Source organism: Homalodisca vitripennis, unplaced genomic scaffold, assembly GCF_021130785.1.
Source record: "Homalodisca vitripennis isolate AUS2020 unplaced genomic scaffold, UT_GWSS_2.1 ScUCBcl_2131;HRSCAF=6575, whole genome shotgun sequence".
Taxonomy (NCBI): Eukaryota; Metazoa; Arthropoda; class Insecta; order Hemiptera; family Cicadellidae; genus Homalodisca; species Homalodisca vitripennis.
Window position 1 is genome coordinate 82,304 of NW_025778295.1, and position 14,004 is coordinate 96,307.

Sequence of the window (14,004 nt, forward strand, 5' to 3'; positions counted from 1 at the left end):
TCAAGTAACTCTTCTTCAATACCAATATCTGGATCCGGGATTGATACTGGTAGGCATGCCTGATTCTAGACCATCAGAAACTAGTTCTACTAACAAGTCACTGTCACTTAAGTTTATTATTTTTTAACCTACTATGTTTTCTACTGGGAATGTTTTCTTTATCGAAGGAGGATATTTTCACACTATTCGATACATGCTTGTATAATTTACTTTACGTTCACTTTGTACTAGACTCTTGAACTAAAATTGGAGGATGTAATTTGTACTTATTTGTTAAACAAATTAATAAACAATAAATGGTAAAAATGTAATTAAAACCAGTGTAGTTTTTAAAGTTTAATTTATTCACAAAATTTTAGTTTTTCAATAAAAAAGGAGCAGTACAGTTTAAAAGTATATTTATCTTTTAGTTTCCATTCTTGACTGCTTCTTGAATTATTTCAGCTAGAAGTTTTACCCCCTGCAACACACAAACTGGTTAATTAAATCAAATAATTGAAATTGATTACAAAATAAAATAATTCTTCTTACATTTATTATATTCTTCTTCCGAACAGCTGAATATCTTATTTCAACTCCCAGTGTGGGGTTCTAATATCAGCAGAACCTCCCTCTCTCTTCATAGATCACTGGTATCTGTAACTTATTGGATACCAGCTGATATTGTTGCAAACAACAGTGGTGTAAGTCTGACTTACTTCACTATTCCCTGGAAACAGGTGACTTACTTCACTATTCCATGAGAGCTAGCCATTGTTTTGTGAGTAAACAGTTGATCGTGGTCTCTGTTAATATTAATAAATAATCAATTTAAACTGAAGTAACTACATTTTCACAGTATTTAAGATGAGTATGAGTGATTCTAGTTTGTCTGTGCCTTCAATTCTTCAGGATTCTGGATCTGCATATATACCTACAGATGAATCAGTTAAGAGTAACTGATTAGAAAAAACAGTTAAGAAAAAACTGTAAACTCTAGTTTTTTCTCAAAATTATAATATAAGTAAAAATGAGGCCCTCTATATAAAAATCTACTTACCAGTATTAAAAGTAAACATGTTATGATGTACCTTACACAAACATATTCAGTTAAGGTAAATTCTGTGAAAATATAAAAAATACACCATCAAACCTTGATATTTGAAGGGCACAGGTGAAGAATAAAAGTTTTAGTTTTCTACATTTTTTCATGAGAGCAATAAATTACTCTAAGGTAAGGGCACCAGTCGTTGATCACTTACAATTAATTACTGCTGCTATACATAATTTCTTAACGACCACATACATTAACGTTTTTGAGAATCAGTGAATACTTTAAGGAACTCATTAAAACCTCCAGATTAAGTTTTGTTAATAAGTATTTCAATTTAACTAACTATAAACACTTTAAATATTTTTCAACAATATTGAGTTTTTGCATCAGTAGTTGACCATATGAATAATAGATTAAGGTAAATAAAATCAGAAACATGTAAAGTTAGTTTGTAATTCTTTACAGTGTTGTATATTAATAATTGACTTCCAAAATGTCAAAACTGTAATTTGAAAAGGGAAAAATTCAATATTCAGTAATGAACTCAAAAAACTGGAAGGCACATAACACATATCTTTTAAAAACTACGTTAATTCCATAGAAAGTCCAACTCAGGAACAGAGTAAACATTACGAGTTTTACTGGTCTTTCTAGGCTCATTTATGTGGGATTTCAGATTCTTCCACTGGTATTTCAGTCTTTCGGGACATTTCCACAAGCTACCACACTGTACCATCAATGAAATTGTTGGAGTATATTTAGTGACTTTAATTATTTTGTCAAGATGATAGTTATTTTCGTAAAGGCTTACTAGAATGAATAAGGTTTCTGCAGTTCTCATCTTCCGGGGACACTCTTTCTCCAGAGGAAACTCTATACTTAAGTCAGAGCTATCTGAAGGAATGTTTGATACTATTTTTTTTCTATTTTTCAAATGTCGGATCATATTTTTCTTTAATCTCTCATTCTCCTTCATCTTTCATTGTCTTTTGATGTTTCTTTCTAAATAAATTGCTTCAAATTTCATCTTTCTTCTTTTCAAAATATTTTTACACAATTCTCCTGAGACAATCGTTAGCATTCTTTCGCTTACAATCCCTTTTTTCTTGTTTTCTTCAAATGCTGGATAAAAGAAGTGCCTCTAGAATGGACTTGATATTCCTCTTGTAGTCGACCTGCAACGTTTCCATTATTCTATGAAATTTCTGAATTTTTTTATGTTCCAGGATTGTCTTTGAGGGTGTACACATGACTCATCAGCGAGACCGGTGGATGACTCTGTTTTTGGCTGATCTTCATTCCTCGCAGACTGAGCTAGGTCTGAATCAATTTGTTTCAAAGTCACTAATCTCGTTTTCGTCTGTTTTTGTTAGAGAAACTTCATTAATATTTCCTCCATCAACTAGCCATCATCAGCCTACTCTTCTTTGTTAGAATGGAAGCAGGGCAAAATTTTTTGTTCATTGGTAATTTACCCTCTAATTTATATTTCAATTTTATTCTGAGGACTGAACATTTCTTAGCAACTGCCCTAATAGATGTGTTGTGCAAGCAAACATCTTCATCTGCAGCTGTAGTTTAAAAATGTGTTCTTGTTTCCAGACACCTTGAAAATAATGTTTTTCTCCTAAAAAAAATTTAGCCTGTATAAATCTATTTCCATTTAACAAATGGGTATTTTAAGATCAACACTTATAATTTTCCATATCAGTTGAAGAAATAGCCCTAGATTTAGTTCTGAAAGTTGTTTTTAGAGTTGACCACATCTTAAAAGTTACGGCCAGATTTGGAAATGAAAATCTGTCTAGTTGAGGTTTGATTAGCTTCATCCCTAGATCTAGGATAAAATCAAAACTGGTGAAAAGTTAGTTTTTATTGAATGTGCTTTAAAAAATAAAACTGTCTACAGTGCTTCTATTAATTATTTGAAACAAAATTGTAAGAGGCCAATGCCTTGTCCTGCTGCTGGACGTATAGACAGCACACTTCACATCTAGCAGGTCTATTCCTGCTTTGGTTTTGTTGTAATATGCAACAGTTTCTTGTTTCCTTTCTCCTCATTTGTCACAATATTGTGGTGTCCATTGATAAAAGCAACAAAACTTTGTTTTTCTCAGAACAATATATAAAAAGGTAACCTTTCATCTTTTTAGGCATGTCCTTTTGGTTTGGTCTTACAGTACTACAAGCACCAGTTTCATTTTATAAGAGCCACTGAAACAGTCAGGCTTGTGCCCCAGATATCTAGTAACCTAGTACATGATTTTGTTGTGAATAGGAATTTATTTATGGAGGTGTTTGTACCATTGAGATCCTTCAGTCTCTTTGAACAGTGGTATAGTTTATATCTTTTACTGAGTATATCAACAATCATAAAATCTTTTCTGGTGTGAAGTTTGAAGAAAACTTTCTTCTAGAAGTTTTGATAACGTTCCTATCTTTATGCATGGTTGATTTATTTTCCTAAATCAATAATAAAAATTGAATTTTAAAACAAGATTTTAAAACATTTTGTTTTTAAGCTCTTTAAATTCTAAAATGAAGAGTATGAAAAAATGTATTAACTTGCATATTTGCCATTTTGACATAGTCATGCAGACTCCAGGTTATTACACTGGGCTATGGTAAAACTTAAACACTTGAAGTAAGTATAACACATACACTACACGTAAATAATTATAAATAAATCTGTACCTAAACTTAAGTGCTGCAGTGTGAGTTCCGGAAGGTTGTTATGTGTAGCTATTTCTAAACCATAACATGACTCACATTGTGGTTACATTTCCCTGCACTGTTGAGGTGATGATTACCTTGTCCATCTGCTCAGGTGAGGCCAGTGAGAACGAAAGTCTGATGTAGTTATACTGAGGTGGGGTCAGTCCGGCAGTGAAGGGGTGTCCTGGGACCACAATCAGGTGTTTCTCCATACAGTGCTTGATAGCAAGGCTCCATGTGTCCTTCAGGACAGGCACCTTGACCCACAGGAACATGCCCCCTGTCGGTACATTCCACTCTGCTACATCTGCACAGTAAATCTAACTGTCAAGATCGTTACTATCATTTACATCTCAGTTTTATATTTGATGTAAATAATGTATTAATTAGCTTCAAAAAACATACTGGATGGATTTAAGTTAGTATTTTACGTATACTGTATTTGTAATGTAAGTTTGTAGGACAAAATGTGATTTTGCAAGCCCATCCTAATAAATCCATATTATTGTACATTACAAAATATACAAAGTGATAACAACATTTTTCAAGGAAAACTCATACAGAAAACTGAGCAAAGCACTACACATTTTGTAATTCATATCAAGCTGATGACATTTGAAGAGTAGTCTGATATCCAATGAAAGTGAAGACATAAGGTTTTATTCCTTCCTCTTTGGAGATGGGACTATTGCTTTTCCTGTTATTTTCTCTTGCAGTATTGTAAATATTTATCAGTAAATGTGATCCCATTCATGGCAGTTTCGTACTATAATATGTAATTTTATAACCTCAATTTTATAAGACTATTTGCAAATTACTTTTGGTTATAAAAACTATTTCACTCCATCCACATAATTTTCCAAAGGTAAAATAGGATCTTGTTTGGATCACATGTGAGAAGAATTTTGGGGAAGTTAGAGCAGGGATTTCTGTGTTAAATTAGTAACAAGTATAATTTTAATAATTTACCCTTGAGATAACGATTACAAGCAGCCACCATGAGGTCTCTCCTCTCCCGGTAAAACTTCTTCACCTGTTCAATGTGCTGTAGATAGCCCTCATGGTCCCAAGACTTCAGGAGTTTACTGACTATTACCTTAACACATGAATAATATTAAATAGGGTATTCATATAATTTGGGGATATATTTTAGGATATGGTTAAATAGGTAAAAATAAACAAATAAGACACTTTAACACTAATAGGTTTATTTAGCTATGCTGTTTGTTTGTATTTTTATTAAAACAATCATTCCTCAAAAACAGTAGGATTTAATTTTCTACTGAAAGAAAAAATCTATCAATCAATCAATCAAAGAGAACTTTATTCATATACATCGAGTACAGAATATGTGTCAGTATGTATACTTATACTATACTTAATACTTTCAAAATAGCTATGATCTACTTTCGACTGAAGTGGATTGCATGAGTAGTAAAAACAAATTTTAAACTGCTAATTCAAAATTATTACTGAAGTACTGAATTATCAAAGATAGGAGGAGGATTTTGCTGTTTGTACTTTGGAGATAGATTTGGGTTTCAGTGCTCACGGTTACTGATTTTCAAACTGATATTTCAAAACTTTTTTATTTTTAAAATTATTTACAATTTTTGTCAGACACTGAATAGCTGGTATGCTGTAGTTACATGTTTGAGCGTTATTCTTTTTGAAACTTTGGGTGTGAATGTGGGGTTTAGTTTTTACATGTAACTCGAGTTAACATGTGACATTTTAATACTGAATGTTGTAAAAAAATATGTTGATATCATGGTAGAAACTAGAAAGGAATTGTCTTCTACCAGTTTTGTTACTGTGAAGGCATAAGCTCTTGCAAGCTAAATTAGCATTTTTATCATTCATGTTTGACTTGTTTGAGCCCTTTATAAAATAATTTCAAGATGATGCACCAATGGTCTTTTTTCTACACAACATGTTACATTCTCAACAAAAAGTCATTAGAAAAGAACATCTAGAGAGTATCAAAAACATTTTTGTTAACGTTGATTTAGGAAATGCTAAGAAGTTCATTCCTAACAATCATATTGACTTAGGGTTTTTTAATAAAGATGTATGCGAACTTGCCATGTTTCAACTGATTTAGAAAAGATAAATATAAGGAAGGCATAAAAACATAGAATACTAATGGTAACCAGAAAACTGACGGGAAAATCACCCCTTGAAATATCCATTTTTACATGATATCACATGTTTGGATCCTAATGTCATTAGAAGTGACTGAGTAAGCCTAAAAAGGTTTACAAAATGTTTAAAAGAATTAGTCACGAAGTGGTGGTTATCTGGTATCTGTGTATATTATACTATGAGGCAGTATATAGGATTATTTTCTATTTCCGATATCAAAGAAATGTGTAAATATTACATAAGAACTCAAACTCAGCTGGATAAATTCTTTATTGAACTTCTGGACATTGTTGAAGCTGAGCAATTTAAGGAGTTGAAAAGCTTTATGATTCTTCATATTGACCATGTTGCACAGAAATGCTTCAAAAATGCTTTTCTGTCAACAAAGAATGTTTAGAAGAAAATCTACACAAAGAAAACTTATTCAGGTAAATTTACGACAGTTTAAATTCAGTAAGTGGGTTGAATAATTTGACTATCACAAAAAGATTTATTCAGTCCTCAAGAAATGTCCATGCTATCTACAATGAATATCTTTTGAAAATAAAGAAAAGGAAGGAAGCAGGAAGAAAAAGAAAGAAAGTGTACTATACAAAAAAAAAAAAAAAAAAAAAACAAAACAAAAACAAACAAACAAAGCAAAGAATTGGAAGCTGATAAAGCTAAATTTTAACTGAGGCCTCCAGAAGAACAGCTGAATTGGAAGACAAGTTTTATGTGAACAAAAATAATTGGCTTATTTTATGTGAAATAACATAATTAAATTTAAATTTAGAGCTGTGAAATACAGTCCGAGGTATTTTAAAACTGATCAAGTAAATATGCAGCAAGTAAATATACAATATCATATATTGTAAGAATGTTTAACTGTGTGTATATTGCAATAAGCAATTTTGTAACTACCAAATTCATAAATTTTATTACTTAAGTAAACTAATGTATGTTATTTTAAGCATTGGATAATTAAGTGTATGTGTTGTGTGAATGCATTAGATTACATAATTACAAATTTAAGTGTTTGAATTTTATCTTTACGATAACAGCAATTAGGGAATTAGGGTGTTTTACTTGTATGTGACTAAATATAGTCTTGCAGGAGGGGAGGGACTGAGATATTATCTTCTTACCACCTGATGACTCATTTGTGTTGAGTCAGTTTTCATTTTCACTCTGGGCTCTTGGATGGAACTATATCTCCTCCATCCTCTCTTGCTCAAATAATGCTGTTTAAATTAGCTATATAATAAAATTATCATTCCCCACTGAGTTGTATAAATAAATTTTAATAAAAAATCTCTGTTCATATGGTATACATCTGCTTAATACTATAATAATTAGTATGAAATTTGTGTAAATAAATAGCGTTTTTATTCTTGATAATGTAAAAGTAATGTTCAATGTAAACTCTGAATTTTTTTAGCATTTCTATTAGATTTTTATTGAAATTTTAAGCCAGTGGGATTGAGCTCAAAGGATCAGATTTCAAAATCATTTCTCAGATCACATGCCTCATTAGGATTGTAAACTGATTTCTGGTTCAGTAGTTTCTGAGCTTTATTGATCAGGCTATGTAATACATACCTGAGGCACACCTGCGGTGTGTAGAGTGGATACCTGGATGTGAAGCTCTATCTGTCTGATGAGATGAGATGGTCCTGTCACAAAGCCCACTCTGAGGCCTGAACTGAGGATTTTAGAAAAAGATTCAGCTCGAATTACCCGGCCCTCCACGTCCATCGACAGCAGACTGGCCTGTGTCCTCCTGTCATACAACCAAAGCATCAGAAACACATTTAAATATTTATATCTATAATTTATCAACCTTAGTTCTTTTAATATTCAGTGTGTAACAGTTTTTATTTGGAATAAAATGTTCATTTCTTATTATAGTAAACCAAAGTGACAAACTTATAGGATGTATAGTAATATTAGTTCTTAGGCTTACTCTGCCGGTGTCACGACAAACATGTGCGTTTTCCGTTTTACACTGTGTCAAAACATTGCTTAACAATTTATTATATTCCTGAAATATTTTAGCACTGTGAAGAGCCATTTTCACTCAACTGATGTTGAACAAAAAACGATTATAATTATGATGAATGGTATAAATATTAGAGAATCAACCAGGTATTTGTCGCCTTTAGTTTAGTTTAAAACAAGGTGTTGTGTTTTAAATTATGAATGTGCAATTTTTCAGTAGAAGAAAATAGTTTTTGTACAGTAAACAGACCATATCTTAAAAATACAACAAATCGCTAAATGTGATGCTGAGTGCAAATCTCCAGAATGGCAGAACCAAGCTAGCTAATTCTTTTTTAATGTTCGCTGAAGTCTGAGGATGATTCTTGAGGAGAGAAAAATTAGAGAAGTTTTGTGGGGTAATTTTTAGTTCAAGAAAATGATGATAATATTTATGAAACATAATCTAAATTGAATTGACACTAAACACCTCGTCGTGCAAGAGACATAGTGTCGTAACTGTGAAATGGCAACTTTTCAGGAGAGCCCTCCAAAGAAACCTACAGCACATCTTATGCTGTAACTGCGTAAATGAGCAATAAAATATTACCAAGACTATTTCAATGTTCTAAAACATATCTTGCCATGGTTTATTGACCATTAACATTTGATATTTTTCTTTTTCTTCTTTTCTACAGCTGTTTTAAGCAGATACGACTGTATGTCTCAAAAAAAGGTTTAGGGCTATGCATTTACAACACTGTTATTATTATAAAAACTTGCTTTATTTTACAAGAATAATTATTATTTTTGTATAAAATAAAATAGTATTGTAATATAATATAAAAATAATATTAAACTCTATATAACAAGCTACCCATACTTTGGGGAAAAAGTAAAATACTGTGTAAAAATTAAACTAGTGTGACAGAATAAAAAATACTAAGTATGTCATTAAAAATAGGAAAATTCTAAAGAGGTAGGATTAATTTGCGCTAATTTTATTGTTAGGCCTAATTATAACACAGACTACATACAATATAATTATAATGAAAATTTTGTTTAGGGAAACATCAAACAGTGAGATCACACTACATTACTAAAAACATAAAATGATTAAACCTAATTACAAATAAAAAGACACTACATTGACGAAAAAATTGCATATCAATAATTCATTGTTCATCCATCAATGTCCAGCCACTTTATCTGTTCATTTATGACGCAAGTTTTTATAGAACTGAACATTTTCCTCTCCTTTTATGATGGGAGTCGATCCAGCACAAAGTCCTATTAGGTCGGCATACTTTTCTCCACTAAGCATCGGCTGGTTTTTCTTGTAAAGTTGTTTGGGCTTCAAACCTTTCAGAGTTGCATCATGTGGAATTGTTAAACTTCTGTATTCTTAAGTCAAGTGGCTAGATTTAAAAAAGATTTTGTTTGGCTCCTTCTTCAAAACCATGTACTCCACCATTGTCGGCCAGTTCAGCTTAGCTCCATTATCATCAGATCGCACAGTGAGCACCTTAAGCATTTTTCCAAGTCCCAAAAAATCCATAAAGTCTGAGTTTTCCATGCTGTGTACTGTGTAAGGTTTGTTCCTACGCGCAAGACGTATGATTGATTTTAACTCAGCTGGAACAAAGACATTACCAGCAGTACTCAATGCCGAATTTATCGCACTGTGCGCGGAATCACCTTCATTTTGGCCGTGATAAGGCTCAAAAAATTTTAGTGAAATGAAGGAGATGTTTTGTGAGTTGCTCACAAAATTTAGTAGCATAGTAGCAATGCCTGAGTTTTTGTTCTGACCGCAACATCCATTGGAGAACAAAAATACTTCCTTTACTTTGTTGCGATCAAGACTTGAAAGGTACTTGAACAAACAAGTGCCAATATCAGATGACCCTCTTCGGCCTTGGCCCTCATGCCACACATAACATGCACAATCCTTTGTTGCAATGTCATATACGGTTAAATTGAAATTAGTTAATCTTCTGTGATAGAAAAGTTGACTATCTGGTGCTATAGGAAGTAGAATGACCTGCTGCAAATCAAAAGCGGCACATACACAAGTTTCATCAGCCAGGTTAGCCTTAAAATGCCTTTTCAATTCCCTCACAGCCTCTTTTTCAGCTATATGAACTTGATATCTATTTTCAAGTTCTGCTTTTTTTCTTTCATCACCGGTCCTATACGAATTGCAAAGGGTGCACTGGTCCTTTTTAGGATGATGAAACGCTAGATGCATGTCTCTAAACCCCTTCCAGTAGGTATAATAACTAGTAGTTATTCCTTTACTCTTATTTTCATTGTTAAACATTTCTACCATTTTGTAAAGGCTCAGGTCAGGATGCAAATACTCCTTTGATGTGGATGCACGGCAATAATGTGATTCCATGCGCGGGAATCGATTAATATGAGTCCTTATTGCCTCACGCACAGTAGTATCTCGGTTTTTCAAAGCTGTTGGGCGACCGTCCCCTTTTCTCTTTTTCAATTACGCCTGATTCTCTTACCTTAGATAAAGTTGTATTGACAGTTCTATCCGATATGCCCAGTGTGTTCAAAAACAATTTTTTACACACAGAGATTTCTAAGTCCTTTTTTGGTAAAAAGTATTTCAAGGTGTATTTCCTCCTCGAATCTTCTTTACCACTAGTTTTTCTCTTCGTTCTAGTCTGTTTCACATACCTGGCTATGAACTCCCTTTGCAACTGAAGACTACCAGTACCATAAAAGACTTTCATAATTTGTTCCCTTTCTTCTTCAGTAATTTTTGAGCATTCATGCAAAAATTTTTCACATATCTTTCCATTGCACCTTTCTTTCAATTCATTTCTCGCAGGCACGCTTACGTTTCTCTTCACGCTACTGTATTTTTCACCTTTGTTTTTAAGTTCTTTTGCAATTTTCTTTTTATTTATTCTTTTTTTGCGTTTCTTGGTAGTCTCCTTCCTGCTACCATCTACTTCAAAGGATTCAGGGGTAGGACAGATTGAAATTATCACAGATTCATTCTGACCAGTTTTTCACAGTAGGCCTATCAGTTACATTTGGAGTTGTAACAGTTTCTTCAATTTTGTGATCATTGCGACAAATACTTTTATCGAGATGGTTGAAACAAAGATATATGTAACACAATGGACATGCAGCGTACACCTCATCCTTAAAAATGCCTATCTCACAGCTATTCAGTTGCTGATCATGTCTAGGGTTAGATTGTTGTTCATCATAACCTTGGGTAGGCTTCAGTTTTTTAACTAATGAACCGCCTTCAGGACAAACAGGTTCGAGAATTAAAAGTAATTTATGGCCATCACCACATGGAACAGCTGTGTGATCTTTGCATAAAATACAAAGGCAATGATCACATAAAGAGTAAACGTCTTTACCGCAGCATTCAATGGAACATGTTGGAAAGTAATCTGGATCTAACTCACCATTTTCATTGTTTGTTGTGTTACACTTATCAATCAAATAGTTAGACAGTGAAATCTCATCTTCACTGTCCGTGTTGGTAGTCATTTTTCATTTAAATACACTTGAAAACATTAGAACAACAGATAAACACAACATTCACTACACTGAGGTTATCCTTGTTTACATAAAGATTCAGTTTAGCCAACTGCAAGTTTGCATTGGCCCATCACAAAACAGCTGATGCCAACTCTGAACAACAACAAAACATAAATTCTCTTCTAGCACAGTCACAGTGTATAACAGTAATGAAGTGTATAAATATTGAAAATTAATTGTTCGTATTAAAAAAATTATAAAACCTTTGAAAGGTTGAGTATTGGGGATTGACGAGAAACATATTGCGTAATATGTTTTGTTAGTTACGACACTATGTCTTTTGAATAACAAATATTACGCTTGAGAGACATAGTGTCGTAAGTACAGGTACGTCAGTATGTTCCTTGTATAATTGTGATAAAGTTAGTTACGACCAACCTTAAGGTAGCTATACTGGTTAAAAACGACAAGAGATACAGATACGACAGTATGTCTATTCAATAGAGCACATCAACATTAGTGGAAAAGCAGTCTTATCTCAAAATCGCCGATTTTGTAGTTTCGACACTATGTCTCTTGCACGACGACCTGTTGACACTTTCTTCTGAAATTTTCCAAAGAAACTAAAATATTTGTTTACATTAAAATTTTAGAGAATATCAACTATACAGCTCTTAATTTGTATTTTTGCTTATATATTAAAGCCAAATTTGGTATTGTAATGCATATTATAAAGACAAAGTTTCTACATAACCTTAACTCCATTGCACCAGTGATAAAATTAAAACATTTAATGAATTGAAAATACTTTTTAAACTGAGTCATAAAACCCACTTCACAAACACATTTGTGAATCGTCAGATTACCATATTACCATCTTCATGATTATCGTGATGTAGGCCACATTGAACAGAACGGAAGAGAAAAATTATTTATTTCCAAAACGTGTATACACCTATATACAGATGATAAATTGTAAATTACTCTTTTACTATACTTACTAAACGGCAATAAAAATAAAACAGTTTAATTTTAAGTGCAGTAGTTGGATAAATATTATTTATATAATTTAAGTATGAGTTATTAAACTATATATTACAGATAAACATATAAACGTACTAAAAAGTTTAATGTTATCTAGATGTCGAAAAAAAACGTGTTACTGTTACGTGTTGGTGTGTTTTAAGGCATATAATGTAGAATATGTAAAAATATGTGTGATGAAGGGGATAAAGAGATAATACTGTTGTATTAGACATAACCATCGGTAGAAGTAAGACCACATTCACAACACCGTGTATGATGAGTACGGGGGGGGGGGGGGGGGAGGGAGAGAGGTCTAGGTGGTTGGGCCCCAGTCTGAATGAATGAAAGTCTCGGATCCTTAAACTCCAATTTGTAACAACAGTTCTGTGACATTATATTTAAAATTTGCAATAGTACCTGATTCAAATAAATTTAAATGCTGAAAATTGTTACATATGTTTCTAAATAGAATATGTGAAATATAGTAAGAATTGGTTTTTGAAAACGATTTATCTAATCTAATTACATAGATACCAACATGTTCTGAATATCTTGTTTGGTGAGAGTGCAAAATTTCTGGGAATATTGTATTAGCATTTTTGTAGATGTGAAGTAGTAATTCTTTTATATGTAACTGTCGTAGTGAAAGTAGGGAGGATTCCTGAAAGAGAGAGTCAGTTGGATAACGCATGTTTTTCCTCAAACTTGCCTTTACATTAATCTGTTGTTTTAAAAAAGAGGCTGAATTTATCTGGCACATAATTTTTATTTTAGCTATATCATCAGTGTTGCTACTTTAATGGTAACCTTCACATCACAGTTTTTTCACTTGTTGGATCACTTCACCTTTATAAAGTTTTAAAATATTGTCTTTTGTAAACCAATGGACAATATTCATATCGTCACATATCATTTTTCAGCTGCAGAAAAGTTCAGGTGATTATATGTACTGATTTAAAAATATTTGTTCGTGCACTATAACAGTCCTTTTTTTAATTTTGGCCACCACTCGTTAAAACCAAGTACCGTAAACCGGGCCTACTTTGCTCCATTTTTCTGCACTTTTTTTAACAATTCACAATTTTTACAAAAGCTGTTATAGATAAATTATCGGCAATGTTTCAAATTGACTTAAACCATCCAAAGAACATGTTTGAGTACTTAAATGACCAGTTTACCATGCTTTTCTATTTTTTTTAGTTTTTTGAAAAGTGGGGTAAAGTTACCCAGGGGTTCAGGTAACTTTGCCCCACTCAGAAAAGTTAACGGTTTCTCATAGTAAAAAATAAACTGGGGCAAAGAAACACCCTTGATTTGAGTATTATAATATGTCCTAAGAAGTGGCTGACACTAACAAGAGTTTTAATAAATACATTTTAGGAATATTTGTGAAAATAAAACATCGTATAGGTACAGATGTCTATATTAAACCTCATGAAAAGAGTATAAAAACATGTTATTAAATAAAAAAATGGTATTAGTTAAGTCTATCAACTTCAAAAGTTAGTTGACATCAGATATAAGCTCGGGGACCCTGAACATGTCCCTGTTGTTTATTTTGTTTTGGAGGATTTATACTACCAACAATCTCTTCCCAAGAGTAATTT

General features: G+C 32.5%; 1 protein-coding gene across 1 annotated transcript in view; it reads right to left on the reverse strand.

Annotated features, from left to right (window-relative positions):
- Nucleotides 1–323: 323 nt before the first annotated feature.
- LOC124371869 (kynurenine/alpha-aminoadipate aminotransferase, mitochondrial-like) overlaps nucleotides 324–14,004 on the reverse strand; it is a 62,368-nt gene continuing 48,687 nt past the window's right edge. The window contains exons 7-11 of the mRNA XM_046830235.1: nucleotides 13,431–13,435; nucleotides 7,475–7,645; nucleotides 4,718–4,844; nucleotides 3,844–4,055; nucleotides 324–460 (exon numbers count right to left, since the gene is read on the reverse strand). Of these exons, the coding sequence (XP_046686191.1) occupies nucleotides 407–460; nucleotides 3,844–4,055; nucleotides 4,718–4,844; nucleotides 7,475–7,645; nucleotides 13,431–13,435 (569 nt within the window). The 3' untranslated portion in view covers nucleotides 324–406. The remainder of the gene's footprint in view (nucleotides 461–3,843; nucleotides 4,056–4,717; nucleotides 4,845–7,474; nucleotides 7,646–13,430; nucleotides 13,436–14,004) is intronic.